Source organism: Mirounga leonina, unplaced genomic scaffold (genome assembly GCF_011800145.1).
Source record: "Mirounga leonina isolate KUSES-001 unplaced genomic scaffold, KU_Mleo_1.0 Mir_173, whole genome shotgun sequence".
In the NCBI taxonomy this organism is placed as follows: Eukaryota; Metazoa; Chordata; class Mammalia; order Carnivora; family Phocidae; genus Mirounga; species Mirounga leonina.
In genome coordinates, this window is record NW_023270447.1 from 88,071,387 (window position 1) to 88,085,857 (window position 14,471).

At 37.7% G+C, this 14,471-nt stretch overlaps 1 protein-coding gene across 3 annotated transcripts in view; it reads left to right on the forward strand.

Annotated features, from left to right (window-relative positions):
• RERE (arginine-glutamic acid dipeptide repeats) overlaps window positions 1-14,471 on the forward strand; it is a 290,457-nt gene that overhangs the window by 63,753 nt on the left and 212,233 nt on the right. For all 3 annotated transcript variants that reach the window (XM_035019874.1, XM_035019876.1, XM_035019877.1), the window contains exon 4: window positions 4,385-4,510. In XM_035019874.1, the coding sequence (XP_034875765.1) occupies window positions 4,385-4,510 (126 nt within the window). The remainder of the gene's footprint in view (window positions 1-4,384; window positions 4,511-14,471) is intronic.

Genomic DNA, 14,471 nt, shown 5'->3' on the forward strand with positions numbered 1-14,471 from the left:
AAGATTTAACACCATCTCTCTCTTGGTTTCATTGCCAAATGTGAGCAGCAAGGGGAGGAACATTTGGAATTTCTGATTCCTAGGCTGCATCTGTAACTCTACCCCAAAAGTTGATTGCCACAGTACAACAGAGAGGGGCTGCAGAGAAATTAGCTTTGGTGCAGCTTCCTACACACAATTGATGTTGTCCTCTCTCCACCAAATCATGTTTCTCAGAAGTAGATTAAAAACAAGCTGCTTTTCCGTCTTTAAAATGAGAACTTACTGAGGATAAGTAATTTTATCTTTTCAATTTTTGTTAGAGACCTTTACATAGATAATGCTGAGGATATGGGATAGTTTGTTAATATGCACTCTGTGCACACTTCTGTGTGTACCTACAATGAGTTAATTATCAGGTATGCATCACATGCCACAGTTATTTAATCCCACCTTGGCTGCTGTGACCACTCAGCACAGAATGTATGGTGTATAGACATTCAGGAAGTGGGCATTCATTTTTATGTTAGGTAAATCTTATATTGAAAACTTTTCTAGAGGTGGTACAGGGGTCTGCATTAGTGTGAATATGGCTAATTCAGAATTTGAGGTGATACTCGGGGACTGAGAGGAAGGAGGGATGGTAGAGTTCATGTGTTGGGAGCTTGACTGTGACATCAGTTGGTCTGTTCTTCAATTGCTGTCTTTTACTACCTTGGGTAAGATGCTTAACCCTCCTAACCTTGTTTTATTTACCTATGAGGTTGGGGTATAAATAAAGCACCTACCTTGCAGGTAGGAGGTTTTTAGATGAAAAGATCAAGCCCACAGAGTGGATGCATAGTGCCTGGGCCATGGAATGACATGGTAGTGATGTTGATGTTTCATTGGTGCTCTGGGTCTAAGCTTTTGTAGGGGCAGACACCATGCCTGTGTTATTCACTGATGTATACTGTGTGCTTATTAGGTCGTTGCCTGGCCCATATAAGATCCACAGTAAGTGTTTATGGAATATTGAATGAAATAACATTTCAGTGGAAAAAATTCACAGCATAAAGTTTTAGAAAAACTTTAGTAGTAATTTGATACGATGCCTTAACTACAAATTAACCTTCTGTTTATTAAACAAACCAGAAAGACCTGTTTCTTTACCTTTAGTTTACAATGTGTAGTGTTTTGGTTAGCCTGCAGTGTGTAGTATTTTATATATTTAAATAATAATCTGTTCTTAAAATACATTAAAACTCAGTTTCTTATTTTCTTCAGAAAATTTACGTGAGTGTAGCTAAAGTCATAACATTTTTTAGGCATTATAATCTATTTTGAATTTTCGATATTACTGACTTTTAGCAAAAGTAATGAGGGCTTAGTCTATAGGTAAACATTCCCGAGAAGTCCAGTGGATAGGAAAAATGCCTTACGGTGTGATGGTTCATTTTTGTGTAAAAAGTGGCTGTTTTTCTCTTCTTGATAGTCCCTCAGGTTAGGCCTGCAGAACTGAACATTTCTTTCCATACTTCCTTTTTCTCCTTTTAGTTCATTTCCTAGGAAAAGGTCAGTACCACTCACACACAGCTTTGCAACTTGGAGTGTAGTGTTGGATAATGAAGTGAGACCCATGAAGTTCATTATCAACTGTTTTTAGTTTGTAGAGTGAGGAATTAAGTATTACTTAGAGACATAATGGAACGTACAGCTGAAATAATTCTTCCCAAGGCGTTTTTCCTTTCTGCTAGTTTAGTTGTTCTCACCTGTTAGGAGTCAGTGGGTCAGTGTGATACCACTCTTCTTATATGGTGATTTCTAAGTCAAGAAAAGGTGCATGTTCTTGATTTGGTGCTTCTGGAGGCCGCACCTTTTTTTTCTCCCTTTGTTTCAAGTAAAGGCCATGGTTGCTTAGTTCTTATCTATAAGCATTATAATAAACTATAATGGGGTATTGGACTTACTTCATGCTGTTTGTTTGGAATAAGCCACCAATAATAAATATATGCACTGAGACGAAATGTCCTTTTTGCATGTAGATTTGAAGTTTATAATTTTTTTTTTTAATCCTTTAAGAAGCAAGAGGGAGATGAAATCCTTAGCCCCAAGTTTAATGGACAAAATGTTGTTAGATATTCCTCCTGCCAGTTATGGGGCAATCATGTTTAAAGTTATTTTGAATCACAATCACCTTTTTGCATGATATAAATGGAGGGGATGGTACTCACGTAAGTGAAAATCACAGTGAGGCTTTGGGAATAAATAATCTCATAGCATCTTATTGGCCCCATTTACTCAGCTTCTCAGCAGGCTGTTTTCACATGAGTTATAGTCATTATAGGCCACATGGGATTTAAAGTTTTAATGGTTCACAATTACTGTGAAGTTGGGTAATTCGCTTTCTCCTGGTCTATTTGGATTTTAGAACTAAGAAATCACTGAAAGAGTTTTGTTTAATTATACTGTTCTATAAAATATGTGTCTAAAACGTTTAATAAACCTGTTCTATGTGAAATATTTTCAATGTGGAAAACTAGGCATTCTCATCTTTTCTAAAAAAGGAGCCTAAGAAAGTTTGAGACAATTTGATATTTGCAGAGAGCTGCTATGCAAGAATATTGGTAAAGTCTTACTATTCAAACTTGATTCCTTAGAACTGGACATTTGTAATTTGTATATGTATGTGGGTGTTTGTGTTTAAGAATGGACTCAAAATAGTCCAAGTAAAACCCATTAGAAGGATTGAAAGAAAATCAGGGAAACAGATAACTGCCCATGTTTTCTGATTGATAAAGAAGAACAGTGATATGCTTTAAAATGTATTTTTAATACTTAAAATGTTTTAATAATTATTTGAACTTTTGCATATTTAAAACAATGCCAAGGTGATTTGAAATGCCTTACTAAGTGTCTTCTTGATTTAAAACTCTTGATCTGAATGAATAAGGATTTGAGTGATCTGATTAATGAATTCCTAGTGCAAAAAATTAACCAGCAATTCATTTTTATTGGATGATTGTGGTAAAAAATATTAAGTATATTGTACATTCTAGTGCACAGTTGAATCTTTGATTTGGAATCTGCAGCACTGGTATGGGGAGGAGGGGGTGTACGGTGGTGAAGGTTATGCTGCGAACAACACTTGGTGTCATCATGTGTTGTCCCTGAGGCAGTGGGAGTCAGCGACTGAGCGCACAGGGAGTGTCCTGTGTGGCACCCAGCGTACTCTCTAGAGGGCGATCTGTACCGAAAGGAAAGAAAACCATCGTGAAGACGACATTCCCAGTATTGGCTTATTTTCTTGGGATTCATGTTTTTGTTTGTTTGTTTTAAAAGAGACATAGAAAAATAAGTAATTAATGGACGATATGAAAATCTTGGATCACAGGAGGTTGTTGGTGATTCAAAAGAAACTAAGTGTAATAAGGCTTCTGAACAATGGTTTAAAAGTTTGCTTATTTGTCATTTCTAAACACCTTTAAGAACAGAGATTCTTATATAAGTATCTGGATTTTATGGAGTTTTAGTCCATTTAAAGCCACACAATATTGAATCGGTTAGTTTTTTGGAAGTGTTATGTACTCTCTAGAATATTTGAAAGGGAACACACTCAAACTGTTATTTGAGGTATCTTTTTGATACTTAAAGGACGGTGCTGGCTTTCAGAAGTTGCTCTGTAATCTGCTGCTGCTTTTAAATGTTTTCAAAGTTGAAAAGAAAAATAAAATAGACGTGTGATACATACCAGAACTGGTTTTACCCCTAAAAGAAATAATGCCTTTCTTGAGCTTTATGTTTTGTACCTGTTCACGTGGGCGTTGTGAGAAAATTAAAGCTCATTTGAATGGTGTCTTTTTTTCCTCTGGTATTAAGCCTTTGTCTTTTACCTTGCCTTCAGCTTTATAAAATTAAACTAGGACTTGGAGAAAATGATAGGGTCTTTCTTTGACCCCCTAATGTCTTGAATATTTCCTTATTAAGTATCTGTCTTATGACCCTAGCATCTCGCATTGGAAACTCTTCTGAAAGCTCAGTTTGTCCACTTGTGGTTCACTGTATAGTTGTGTTTATCTGATACCATTGCTTTTTTGTTTTTATTCTAAGCAAAGCATGCCATTGTCACTGTGCTTTGGCACTGTGTCGCATCTTAACTTGGTTATTTTGGGGGCACACACCATACAGCTTTACAACAGGACCCAGATTCCACTGTGGAGTCAGAAGGGTCATAGGCTTGTTCTTGCTGAAATAAGGAAACAGCTCTGATTGACGCAGAAAGGCTAACTTCAGCAGTAGAACAAATTCTCTGAAAGGCCATCTGCTAAAGGGTGGTGCAGATTCCTGCTTGTGTGCTGCGTGCCCCTAGTAACCAGGGCCGGAGGGGACGTTGGGCATGCTAACTGAAAGCTCTTTTCTTTTTTAGGTCCACAACTCCCAGGCCTGCTGCAGATCTCCAACTCCTGCTTTGTGTGACCCCCCAGCATGCTCTCTGCCGGTGGCATCACAGCCACCACAACATCTTTCTGAAGCCGGGAGAGGGCCTGTAGGGGTAAGGAGAATCCCGTTTTTAAAAGCTATCAATATTTTATATCCCATAGGGTATAAAATAGGAATATTACCTCCCTCCCCAGAGCCCCTTTAAAAATGTGCTGTATTGTATGTGTTTTTAAAGGAGTAACAAGTACATGCACAGAGGAAGCAAAATACGGGACTTGCCTTACCCCTCTAGGACAGTTCCAGAAGTCAGCGGGGTTTGGTGGTGTGGGGCATTTGGGTGCCAGCAGAGAGCATGCTGGGCCGCTGCAAGGAGCAGGAGCTGGCAATCAGCAGCGAGTATGGATGTTGGCAACTGAAATGGGGAAAAAGGGGGTAAGTTGGAGTCCACGTGTGGAATGTGCACTTCCCCAGCATCATTGGGACTCACGGCCCACGAATCTAAACTATTTTGGATGCTGTCCTCTCAGGTGACATTTTACAGAATATTGCTCAGGAGTAGCCAGGCTTTTCTGCAATGCCAGATACAGAATTAAACACTTCAAAGTTTTGAGTTAGGGTTTAGATCTGGTGCTCTCAGCTGTGCCCTGGTAATGTCTCTGGTACGTGGTGCTAATGATGTGTGTGAGGTGCAGCAGGATGAAGTGTCTTTGGTGCTTTATCCCTAGAACACAGGGCCTGGTGTTAGTGATCCATGTGGGTTATTTGTGTGTGATATATCTCACCTTTTATGAAAGTTGTATATACACCTGTCTTTCTTTTTTTCCCCCTTTATAGGGATTTAATTATAAGATTTTCTGAAAGACAGGTGTTTATTGTTCTGATTGACTGCTGTTAATCATGAAAGAAGTTGAAGACCTTTCTCTTGTATGTAATCTGACTGTGGGGTTCAAGTGCACACTCAATTAGGAAATAACACCAGGGAATAGCCATCACGTATGCACGTGCATAATACAAGATACTGGCAGTGTATAATGAATTGTTCAACTGCAGTGTAGAAAAATAGTATCTTGAAACTAGGAGAAGAGAGTGCTTCCCATGGGCTCTAGCACTTGGGAAAGTTCTGTGAAGGCAGGCAGGTTTTGAGGAGCTGTGTTTGTTTTTGATACATCAGTAACACGTGGACAGGGAGACTGGAAAAGCCTTCTAGGTGTACATGTCAGCCTGTTTCTGTAAGCCACGTAGGCTATGGGCCTGGTGAAGCTGGGAGTTGAGAGAAGATGACTGCAGAACATCCATGAAGAGCACAGGTTAGTGGGTTGTGGGAGCAGAGCTGGGATATAATGTGGGCCCAGATCATAGAGCGTTGTAAAGGTGAGACAAGGGGAGATTTTATGTGATAGGCAGAGGAGAAGCCTTCGTAGGCTTTTTTATTCCAAGAAGATTGCTTGGGTAGCAGTGTGGAGTTCGGGCAGACTGTGGAAGCTCCAGTTATGTGGTGAGGGCTGTCACCCATGCGTGAAGTGAAGAGGACCAGGACAGTGGAGATACAGGATATTAATAATCATAAAACTAGGAATAATATATCATCACAACAATAATTTCATGTTCAAATAGTTGCTGGTGTAATTTATCAAGAATTAGACCAGAAAAAAGGTTCACAAAATCCTTGGAATTTTTGACATAATAACCATTCACAATGGAAGATAAAACCCAGTGTAGTGGATAAAAGTCTAATTTTAATCCCTGGAGAGATACACTGACATCATAAGGGACAAATTAGCAGAGTCCCAGCTTGACTACCTACTTTAAAAACTTCAGCCTTTACCAGTTATCATCTTGTTTCCGTATGTATCTAAGAAATGATTTTATCTTTCAGGCTGATATTTTCTCACTTTATTCTCCATTTAGTGTGGATGTCATTGTTAGACTGTTTCATTTACCACAATACTCACTAATCAGGATTTGTTGAATGGATTTAAAATTTTGCTCATCGTAACATTGATTTTTAGTAAACTTTTTGTACTAGCATTAGTGATGACCAGCATTTATTTATTTATTTATTTATTTATTTATTTATTTATTTATTTACAGCAGTGAAAGTATTGTGTTCAGTGGGGATTTAAATAAGTTCATGATTGGTGGCGTACTCAGATACCATCGTATGTAGGTATGAGAAGATTCTGTAATAAGATAATAAATCTTCTTTGAGTCAAGATGATGCTGCATAAAACAAACTGTATTGATTGTTCTTTAACAACGCTTCATGCTGCCAAAGTCATTTGAGCTGGATCTGAATCAGATCCAGTTGGCAAAGCTACCCCCCATGTGTGGAGCTCTCATAAATTCTGCAGGCACACAGATCTAATACAGTGCAATGAGAGAGCTGCTGGGAGAAAAAAATTGATTACAGGGTTGCAGACAATATCATTAACAGTTCTTGCCATGATACACCAGATGTCTTCCTAATAGACTATTTTTGTTAATTTAGATTTTAAAGGGTAGTGCTAACTGCATCATAATTGAACTTTCTTTGTATATTCAGGTATATGTGATCTGTGTTCCTACACTAATGATGACATCAACTCATAGATTTAATTTTATAAGTTTTTAACTTATCTGTTCATATTTAAAGTATTTGTGCTTAGAAAGGCAGCCTTTTTACTTATTATGGAGAATCTGTTAGCTTGGATTTTTTTTTTTTTTTTTTTAAAGCAAGAAATGCTATGTTTGCTGGCAATTCAGGGGTAGCGAGGGATGTGAGATGGCAAAGAAAACATTTCCAAGATTCTTCCTGGACTGGGCAGAGATTCCCCTCCGTGCCCCTGCGTGCCCCCAGGTGCTCCCAGTAGTGGATGGTTTCAGTGGCAAGGACAGAGACTCTATCCAAAGCAGAAAGGTACAGCTATTTAAAGGAGACTTAAAATGCATATTTATTTTCATTGTCATGGATGCGGCTCTGCAGGCTGGAATTCTTGTTGGGGGCACCTAACCCCTTCCTTACTAGGAGATCAAGGGTTAGACTAATTCGTTTAAATATTTTTATTTTGTAGTCTTATCTTTTTGCATGTTTAAGACCTCTGTTGAATGACTAACACAGTATATAAATAAGACAGGACTGTAATAGTGGGTTGAACTATTTTATTTCCATCATTTTTTTTGAACTACTAGTTTTGTTTTTGGTGTATTATTCTTTAGAGAACATGTTTTTCTTATGATGCGTTCCTTTGTAACGGGACACGTTAAAACTAAAACACTTAGTTTTCTCACTTATAAAATGGGCATAGCACACTACTACCTACCTTAAGGGTTGTTGCAAAGCATAATGAAATAATTCACTGAATTGCTTAGCATGGCATTAAGCATATAATAAGCATTCATTAAGCATTATCTGTTGTCACATAGTTTTTCATTATACAAATTCAGGTTTTAAATAATTATTAGTGTTCTAGACATTCTCGATCTGAGGTCCATAGGCCCCAAGGACTCTTGAGTTTAACAGGGTCAATGAACTTCCTGAAATTGCTTGCCGAGTCTTATATGTATGTGAATTTTTCTGGAGAGAGTATTCATTTCAACCATGGATGCTAATCAGTAGATTCCTAAAATAATGAAAAAAATTTTAAATTAAGATTAAGAACTGTGGCTCTATAAAGTCTCTGCAGTGCGTCTAAAACCTCAGATCAACTAGCTGTTTATTAAGGAAATAAACTAACATTGAGCATTTACTTTGTGCCCAGGCACTGTGCTACTCTTTTCACATAGTTTAATTTGTGATATTTATTTTGTTTTACAAATGAGAAAATTTGAGGCTTACAGTTGTATAAAATCTTGCCTTGAGTCAATGTCAGGACTGAGGTTTAACTCAGGAACTCACCCTGGCCTTGTGTATTCTCTCCACTGCTCTCATGGCTGACTTCTGTATTTCCTGGATGGTCCCTGCAGCGATGCCCACCTTTGCCTCCACTTTACTTGAAAGCTCCTGAGCTGGCATGCTGCGCACTTGCTTGGTAGAGCAGATGGGTTCTGCCACTGAGAGTGTCCCAGACTGGCCCTCACCCTGAATGTGAATGGACAGTGGTGGTTAACAGTATGGTGTAAGAACCCTTCTTAGTACCAGTTCATTTTGTTTTCCCGTTAGCTCTTGTGGTGGTCCTATTTTTAGTATCCTTTTGTTTAAAAAATGCATCGTTAACAAACAGCTGCTCTTTGAGTTCCCTTTTTATTTATCTTAATGACATCTACATACATTTGAAAAATAATTCCTGTAGTCTGTTGTATTTGTTAATCTGTGTGTGTTTGTTTCAGGTAAAACTTCATGCATGTAAGAAATTGGACTTTGCATTTCCCTTGAAGTAAATCCACTCCACCCATCTACACAAGCCTGCTCCACTAACACAGAGCAGGAAGCTAGGGCCCAGTGGCTTTCCCCAGATCCCTGCTTCATGAGGGGCTGCTTAGGCCAGAATCTGGTTCTCCTGTGTATCTGGTCAGTGAGTGCTCTTTCCACTGCTCCTTGCTATACCTTCCTTGACCCATAAAGGATGTCTTGTAGCTGGCCTATGCCATACATCATTTACTTCTTTAAAAGCTAAGGGCGCTTTGCTTAATATCTAGTTTAAACTTTTGTGACTATAACTCATACCAGTGTTAAAGTAGTATTTCTTGCCTGTGTAAGGGATTTATCATTTTCAAGAATCATTTCTAACAGTGGTATTTTTCATACTTGGGGCTTCAGTACTATTTAATAATTAAAAATGAACATTTATTATAAAATGCTGTTTTAAATGCTGATTATGTTTCTTATGTAGTTGTTCCGTATAAAGAACTCTAATCTGGTTGCTTGTGTAGATATGCAGGAGTTGCTGAGGATATCCTGCTTTTTCAGTATTTCCTTGGCTTCCCCACTTGACATTAAGAATGCCAAAAATAACCATTGTCTTTTATATTTGATTGTAGTGAAAGGTGTTAAAACAACTGAATTTTTAGAAAAATCCTGATACAAATGCTGGGATTAATCCAACTACCCTAGGTGAAAGGTGATTAATAGCTGTTGAATTTTAATGTAACAAGCTTAAAAAAAAATCTTAAAACACCCAGCCAGCCAGTATTAGTCATAGAGAGCATTATGCCCGACTTCCAGAGAAATTCCTTCATTTGGATGGTTGTTTTCATATCCTGTTCTCCCATAAAGGCTAATTTCAGCTAGTTGGTTCTTAAGGGCTGTCTTTATGTCATGTTCATCTGCTCTTTTTTTTTTTTTTTTTTAACGAAGGGGGCAACAAGCCACATTTAGAGAACATAGATTTGAATAACCTTATGGTTTTATAAAACTGCCTGTTATTTAAGCAGTCTTTTTGTAACCATAGGTCTATATGAGGGGTAAGGACTACTTGTAGGTTTCACTGAGCTGCTTTTCTTTCAGCAATACTACTACATCAGCCTTTATTACTTAAAGACACTGTTGGTCTTTTAACCTTGCAAATATGTGGAGTTCTCAGGCTTTATAAGTTCTCCAGAATTAATTTGACTAATATAAATTGCCAAAGAAATGTCAGCACATGGACGTGGAACTTGCAGTTTTGTTTAGCTTAACTTTTTTTGTAGTGTTACCCCTCATCTTAGGATATCATATAGTACTTTTGGTGACAGCAGCTCTGATAAATATAAAGGCCTTCAACAGAGTACCAGATTTTTCTTAGGTACAGGAGTGAAGTTTAAGTAGTAACCTAAGGTTAATCAGTCCTTTTCAGGGTCTATAGAAATTATTATACTAAATTAATATGACTCATGCCTAGAAGTGAACATTTTCTGTTTTTGTCTTTGATTTCATGTTGTGTAATTAGATTGAATATCAGGTACTTGTTGTTTCTTCTTTTTTTAAAATAGGCTTTAGTATTTTTTTCTTTTTTTGAGATTTTATGTATTTGAGAGGGAGAGAGCAAGAGAGCACAAGTGGTGGAGAGGGAGAAGCAGGCTGCCCATCGAGCAGGGAGCCCAATGCGGGGCTCGATCCCAGGACCCTGGGATCATGACCTGAGCCCAAGACAGACGCTTAACCCACTGAGCCACCCAGGCACCCAATAGGCTTTAGTCTTAAGAGCAGTTTTAGGTTCACCACAAAATTGACCAAAAAGTGCAGAAATTTCCCACAAACCTCTTATGTCTCCATGTGTTTTCATGGCTTGCAGCTAATTTCTTTTTCATGCTGAATAATATTTCATTGTTTGGATGTACTGTAGTTTATCCATTAACCTACTGAAAGACATCTTCATTCTTCCAAGTTTTAGCAATTATGAATAAAGCCACTCTAACATCCATGTGCAGGTTTTTGTGTGGATATGTTTTCAACTCCTTTGGGTAAGTACCAAGGAGGGTGACTACTGGATTGTATGGTAAGAGTATGTTTAGTTTTTAAAGAAACAACCAGTTTTCCAGAGTAGCAGTATCATATTGCATTCCCACCAGTGATTGAGAGTTCCTGTTGCTCCACATTCTTGTCAACATTTGGTGTTGTCAGTGTTCTGGATTGTGGCCATTCTGATAGGTCTATAGTGGTATCTAATTGCTATTTTAATTTGCATTTCTCTGTGACATATGATGTGGAGTTTTGCATTTTTTTTTTCTTTTCTTTACGTGCTTATTTGCTATCTGTATATCTTCTTTGGTGAGGTGTCTATTAAGTTCTCTGGTTCAGTTTTTAATCAGGGTATTTTCTTGTTGTTGAGTGTTAAAGGTTCTTTGCATATTTTGGACAGGTCTTTGTAGGTCTTTTCTCCCAGCTTGAGGCTTATCTTTTTTTTTCTTGGCAGTGTCTTTTGCAGAACAGTTTTTAATTTTAATGAAGTCTAATTTATCAATTCTTTCTGTCGTGGATTATGTGCTTTGTGTTGAATTTAGAAAGTCTTGCCAAATTCAAGGTCGTCAAGTTTTTTTTTACATTATCTTCTAGAAGTTTTATGGTTTTGCATTTTACATTTTAGGTCTGTGATCCATTTCAAGTTGATTTTTGTGAAGGATGTAAAGACTGTGTCTAGATTTCTTTTTTTGTTTTTGCATGTGGTTGTCCAGTTGTTCACACCAGTAGTTGAAAAACTGTCTTTGCTCCATAGTATGGCCTTTGCTCCTTTGTCAGAGGTCAGTTGACTGTATTTATGTGGGTCTGTTTCTGGGCTCTCTGTTCCGTTGTTCTGAATCTGAGAGTAAAATGTAGACATCTTGACTTGTTACTTCTAAAATAGTTAGGTGTGTATTTTGTAAGAACAAGGACGTTTATTTATATAGCCACTGCATAGTTACCAAAAGCAGGAAATTTAACAGTATAACAGTACTAATCTAATCTATAGACATCCATGTTTTGCTGTGTGTCCCAGTAGTGCCTTTCACGGCAGTTTGGCTTTTGGGCTAAGTATCCAGACCAGCATCACACTGATACCTAGTTACCATGTCTCTTAACTCTCCTTTAATCTGAAACAGTGTCTTAATCTTTTTTTTTTTTTTTGGTCTTTTCATAAGATTGACGTGTTTTTAAAGAGTATAATCCAGTTTTTTTGTTGTTGTTTGCTGTTTCCTGCTTATTAGATTTAGGTTATGCATTGTAGGCCAGACTATTAGTGGTATTGTGTCCCAAGGTCTCTACATTAGAGAGACTATGATTATCAGTTTGTCACATTAGTGATGTTAACTTTGATTATTTGGATAAGTTACTAATTTTCCTTTGTAATTAATAAGTAATTTGTAGGGAGAAACTTTGAGGCCATGTAAATATCCTGTTCTTGATCAAATTTTCACTCACTAATATTAGCACTTCACGATTACTTTTGCCGAGGGCGCCTGGGTGGCTCAGTCCTTAAACGTCTGCCTTCGGCTCAGGTCATGATCCAGGGTCCTATGATCAAGCCCCACATTGCGCTCCCTGCTTGGCGGGAAGCCTGCTTCTCCCTTTCCCAGTCCCCCTGTTTGTATTCCCTCTTTCACTGTCTCTCTCTCTGTCAAATAAATAAATAAAATCTTAAAAAAAAAAAAGATTATTTTTGCCTAGTCACTGTGGTGATTGTGGAATGTCACTGTTTTTTTTTTTTAACTCAAGCTAAATTGCTCTGCCTTTGAAAAGTAGATCAGAATTCAGGTACCATTAATTCAAGTGTGGGATCTTTGAGTAAAGTGAAAGGAAGAAACAGAGAGAGAGGTGTGGTGGGGGGTGGAAGAGCCTGTTTGAGCCTTCAGGGTGTTTTTCAGTTTTAGCATCAAGGACTATATAAATTTTCAGTTTTTTTTTTTTTTTTTGGTAGAAAGAGGGAAAACCTGTGATGGTGTTTGTTCCCTCTTTATGCTCCAGTGGCAAGAAAAGCTGCTTAGAAGTAATAGATCATGGATATGGTTAAAAAAATACACATTTTTACTGTTGAAATTGTGGTCTTGATTTGATTCATGTTGGCAACATTTACTAGTGATCAAGTTACTTAATCTCTCCGCCCCTCAGTTTCCTCACTTATAAAACCAGAATATTATTTCAGTAGTTCTGGAAGGAGGCCCAGGAATCCATAGTCTTTCCAAGCACTCCCCAGGAGATTCTGATGGGCAGCCAGCTTTAGCAAATGGAGGTCTGCCTTCCACCTCAGTGACTGTTGTAAATGCAGATTTGATCATGTCTTTTGCAGGATATAGACCAGTTCCAGGACTTATGTTTCTCAAACCTGAGCATCTTACGCATTTTAAAAACTGTTTTCATGGTTCTCCCTTATCACTTAATGTCTTGCCTTCTTCAGCACACAAATTAGGTATAATCTGCATGTTTATATCCCTACTACAGCTTTAAGAGACAATTTGTAAATTAATTCAAACCAAACTAAAAAAAAAACCCAATGAAATTCTAACTACCAACATTAATTTAATAGAATGGGTGATTGTGTTTTGCTGAAATGAAAGAGCCACTTGTTACTGATTGCTTATGGCCCAGATTATTGGGGGCTGGGGGATGGTGTATGGCATGTTTGATTACACTAGCAGGTTCCTCGAGATGACTCAGCTCTTCTTTTGCTTTCATTTTTGTTATAATAATTGAGAAACCTCCGTACGTGTTAAATGAAGTTTGCATGATGTGACTTTGTCCTTATGTGGCATTAATGTGTGGCACATTTGGTTTATCTTATTTACTTACTTACTTTGGAATACCTATAGTAGTGCTACTTAGTTATTTGATTGTATGTAAACTTACTCAGAATTAAATCATGTATCTCTAAACTCTGTTAATTGAAATTATAAAATGGACAACCCAGGAAATGAATACATTAAAAAAATTTAAGATATACATTGAAATGAAAAGAAAAATGAGCCCTCTTCTCCCACTTCCCCATCTCTTGCTCCTGTCCGAGAGAGACAGCCGGCCAATGTCCCTGACATTGTACCCTAGCTACTTCATGTATATATACAGTTGACCCTTGAAGAATGTGGGGTTTAGGGGCACTGATGCCCCCCTCTGCAGTAGAAAATCCTTCTATAACTTTTGGCTCCCCCCAAACTTTTAACAGCCTAACTAATAACATGAACAGTTGCTTACCATATATTTTGTATGTTATATGTATTATAAACTGTATTCTTACAGCAAAGTACGCTAGGAAAAAAGAAGATATTAAGAAAATCATAAGGAAGAGAGAATACATTTGTATTACTGTACTATAAGAGATCTACATATAAGTGGGCCTGTGCACTGTAAACCTGTATTGTTCAAGGGTCCACTGCAGTCTGTCCTTCTGGTGAGAGTAAATGAAGGGGTTGTGATTCTTTACTTGTCTACAGTGCCTGGAACAGTTCCTGACTCTGAGAAGTTGCTCCTTAATTATTGAATTGGTAGTTGTCTTCATTTAGAAGACAGGAAAAAATATATATTATAAAAAAAATAAGGTGAAGGATTTTTTTTTAAAGGAATACATTAAATGTGACAAACGAGACCATCAATGCAAAGTGTAGCATTGGTGGGGAAGGGGAAGATCGGCCAGTACCAGCCAGAAAAACCTAGTGTACGTAGGTTTTTTTGGAGGGAAGTGACTGGTGTTTTTCCATCTTGTTTTCTACCT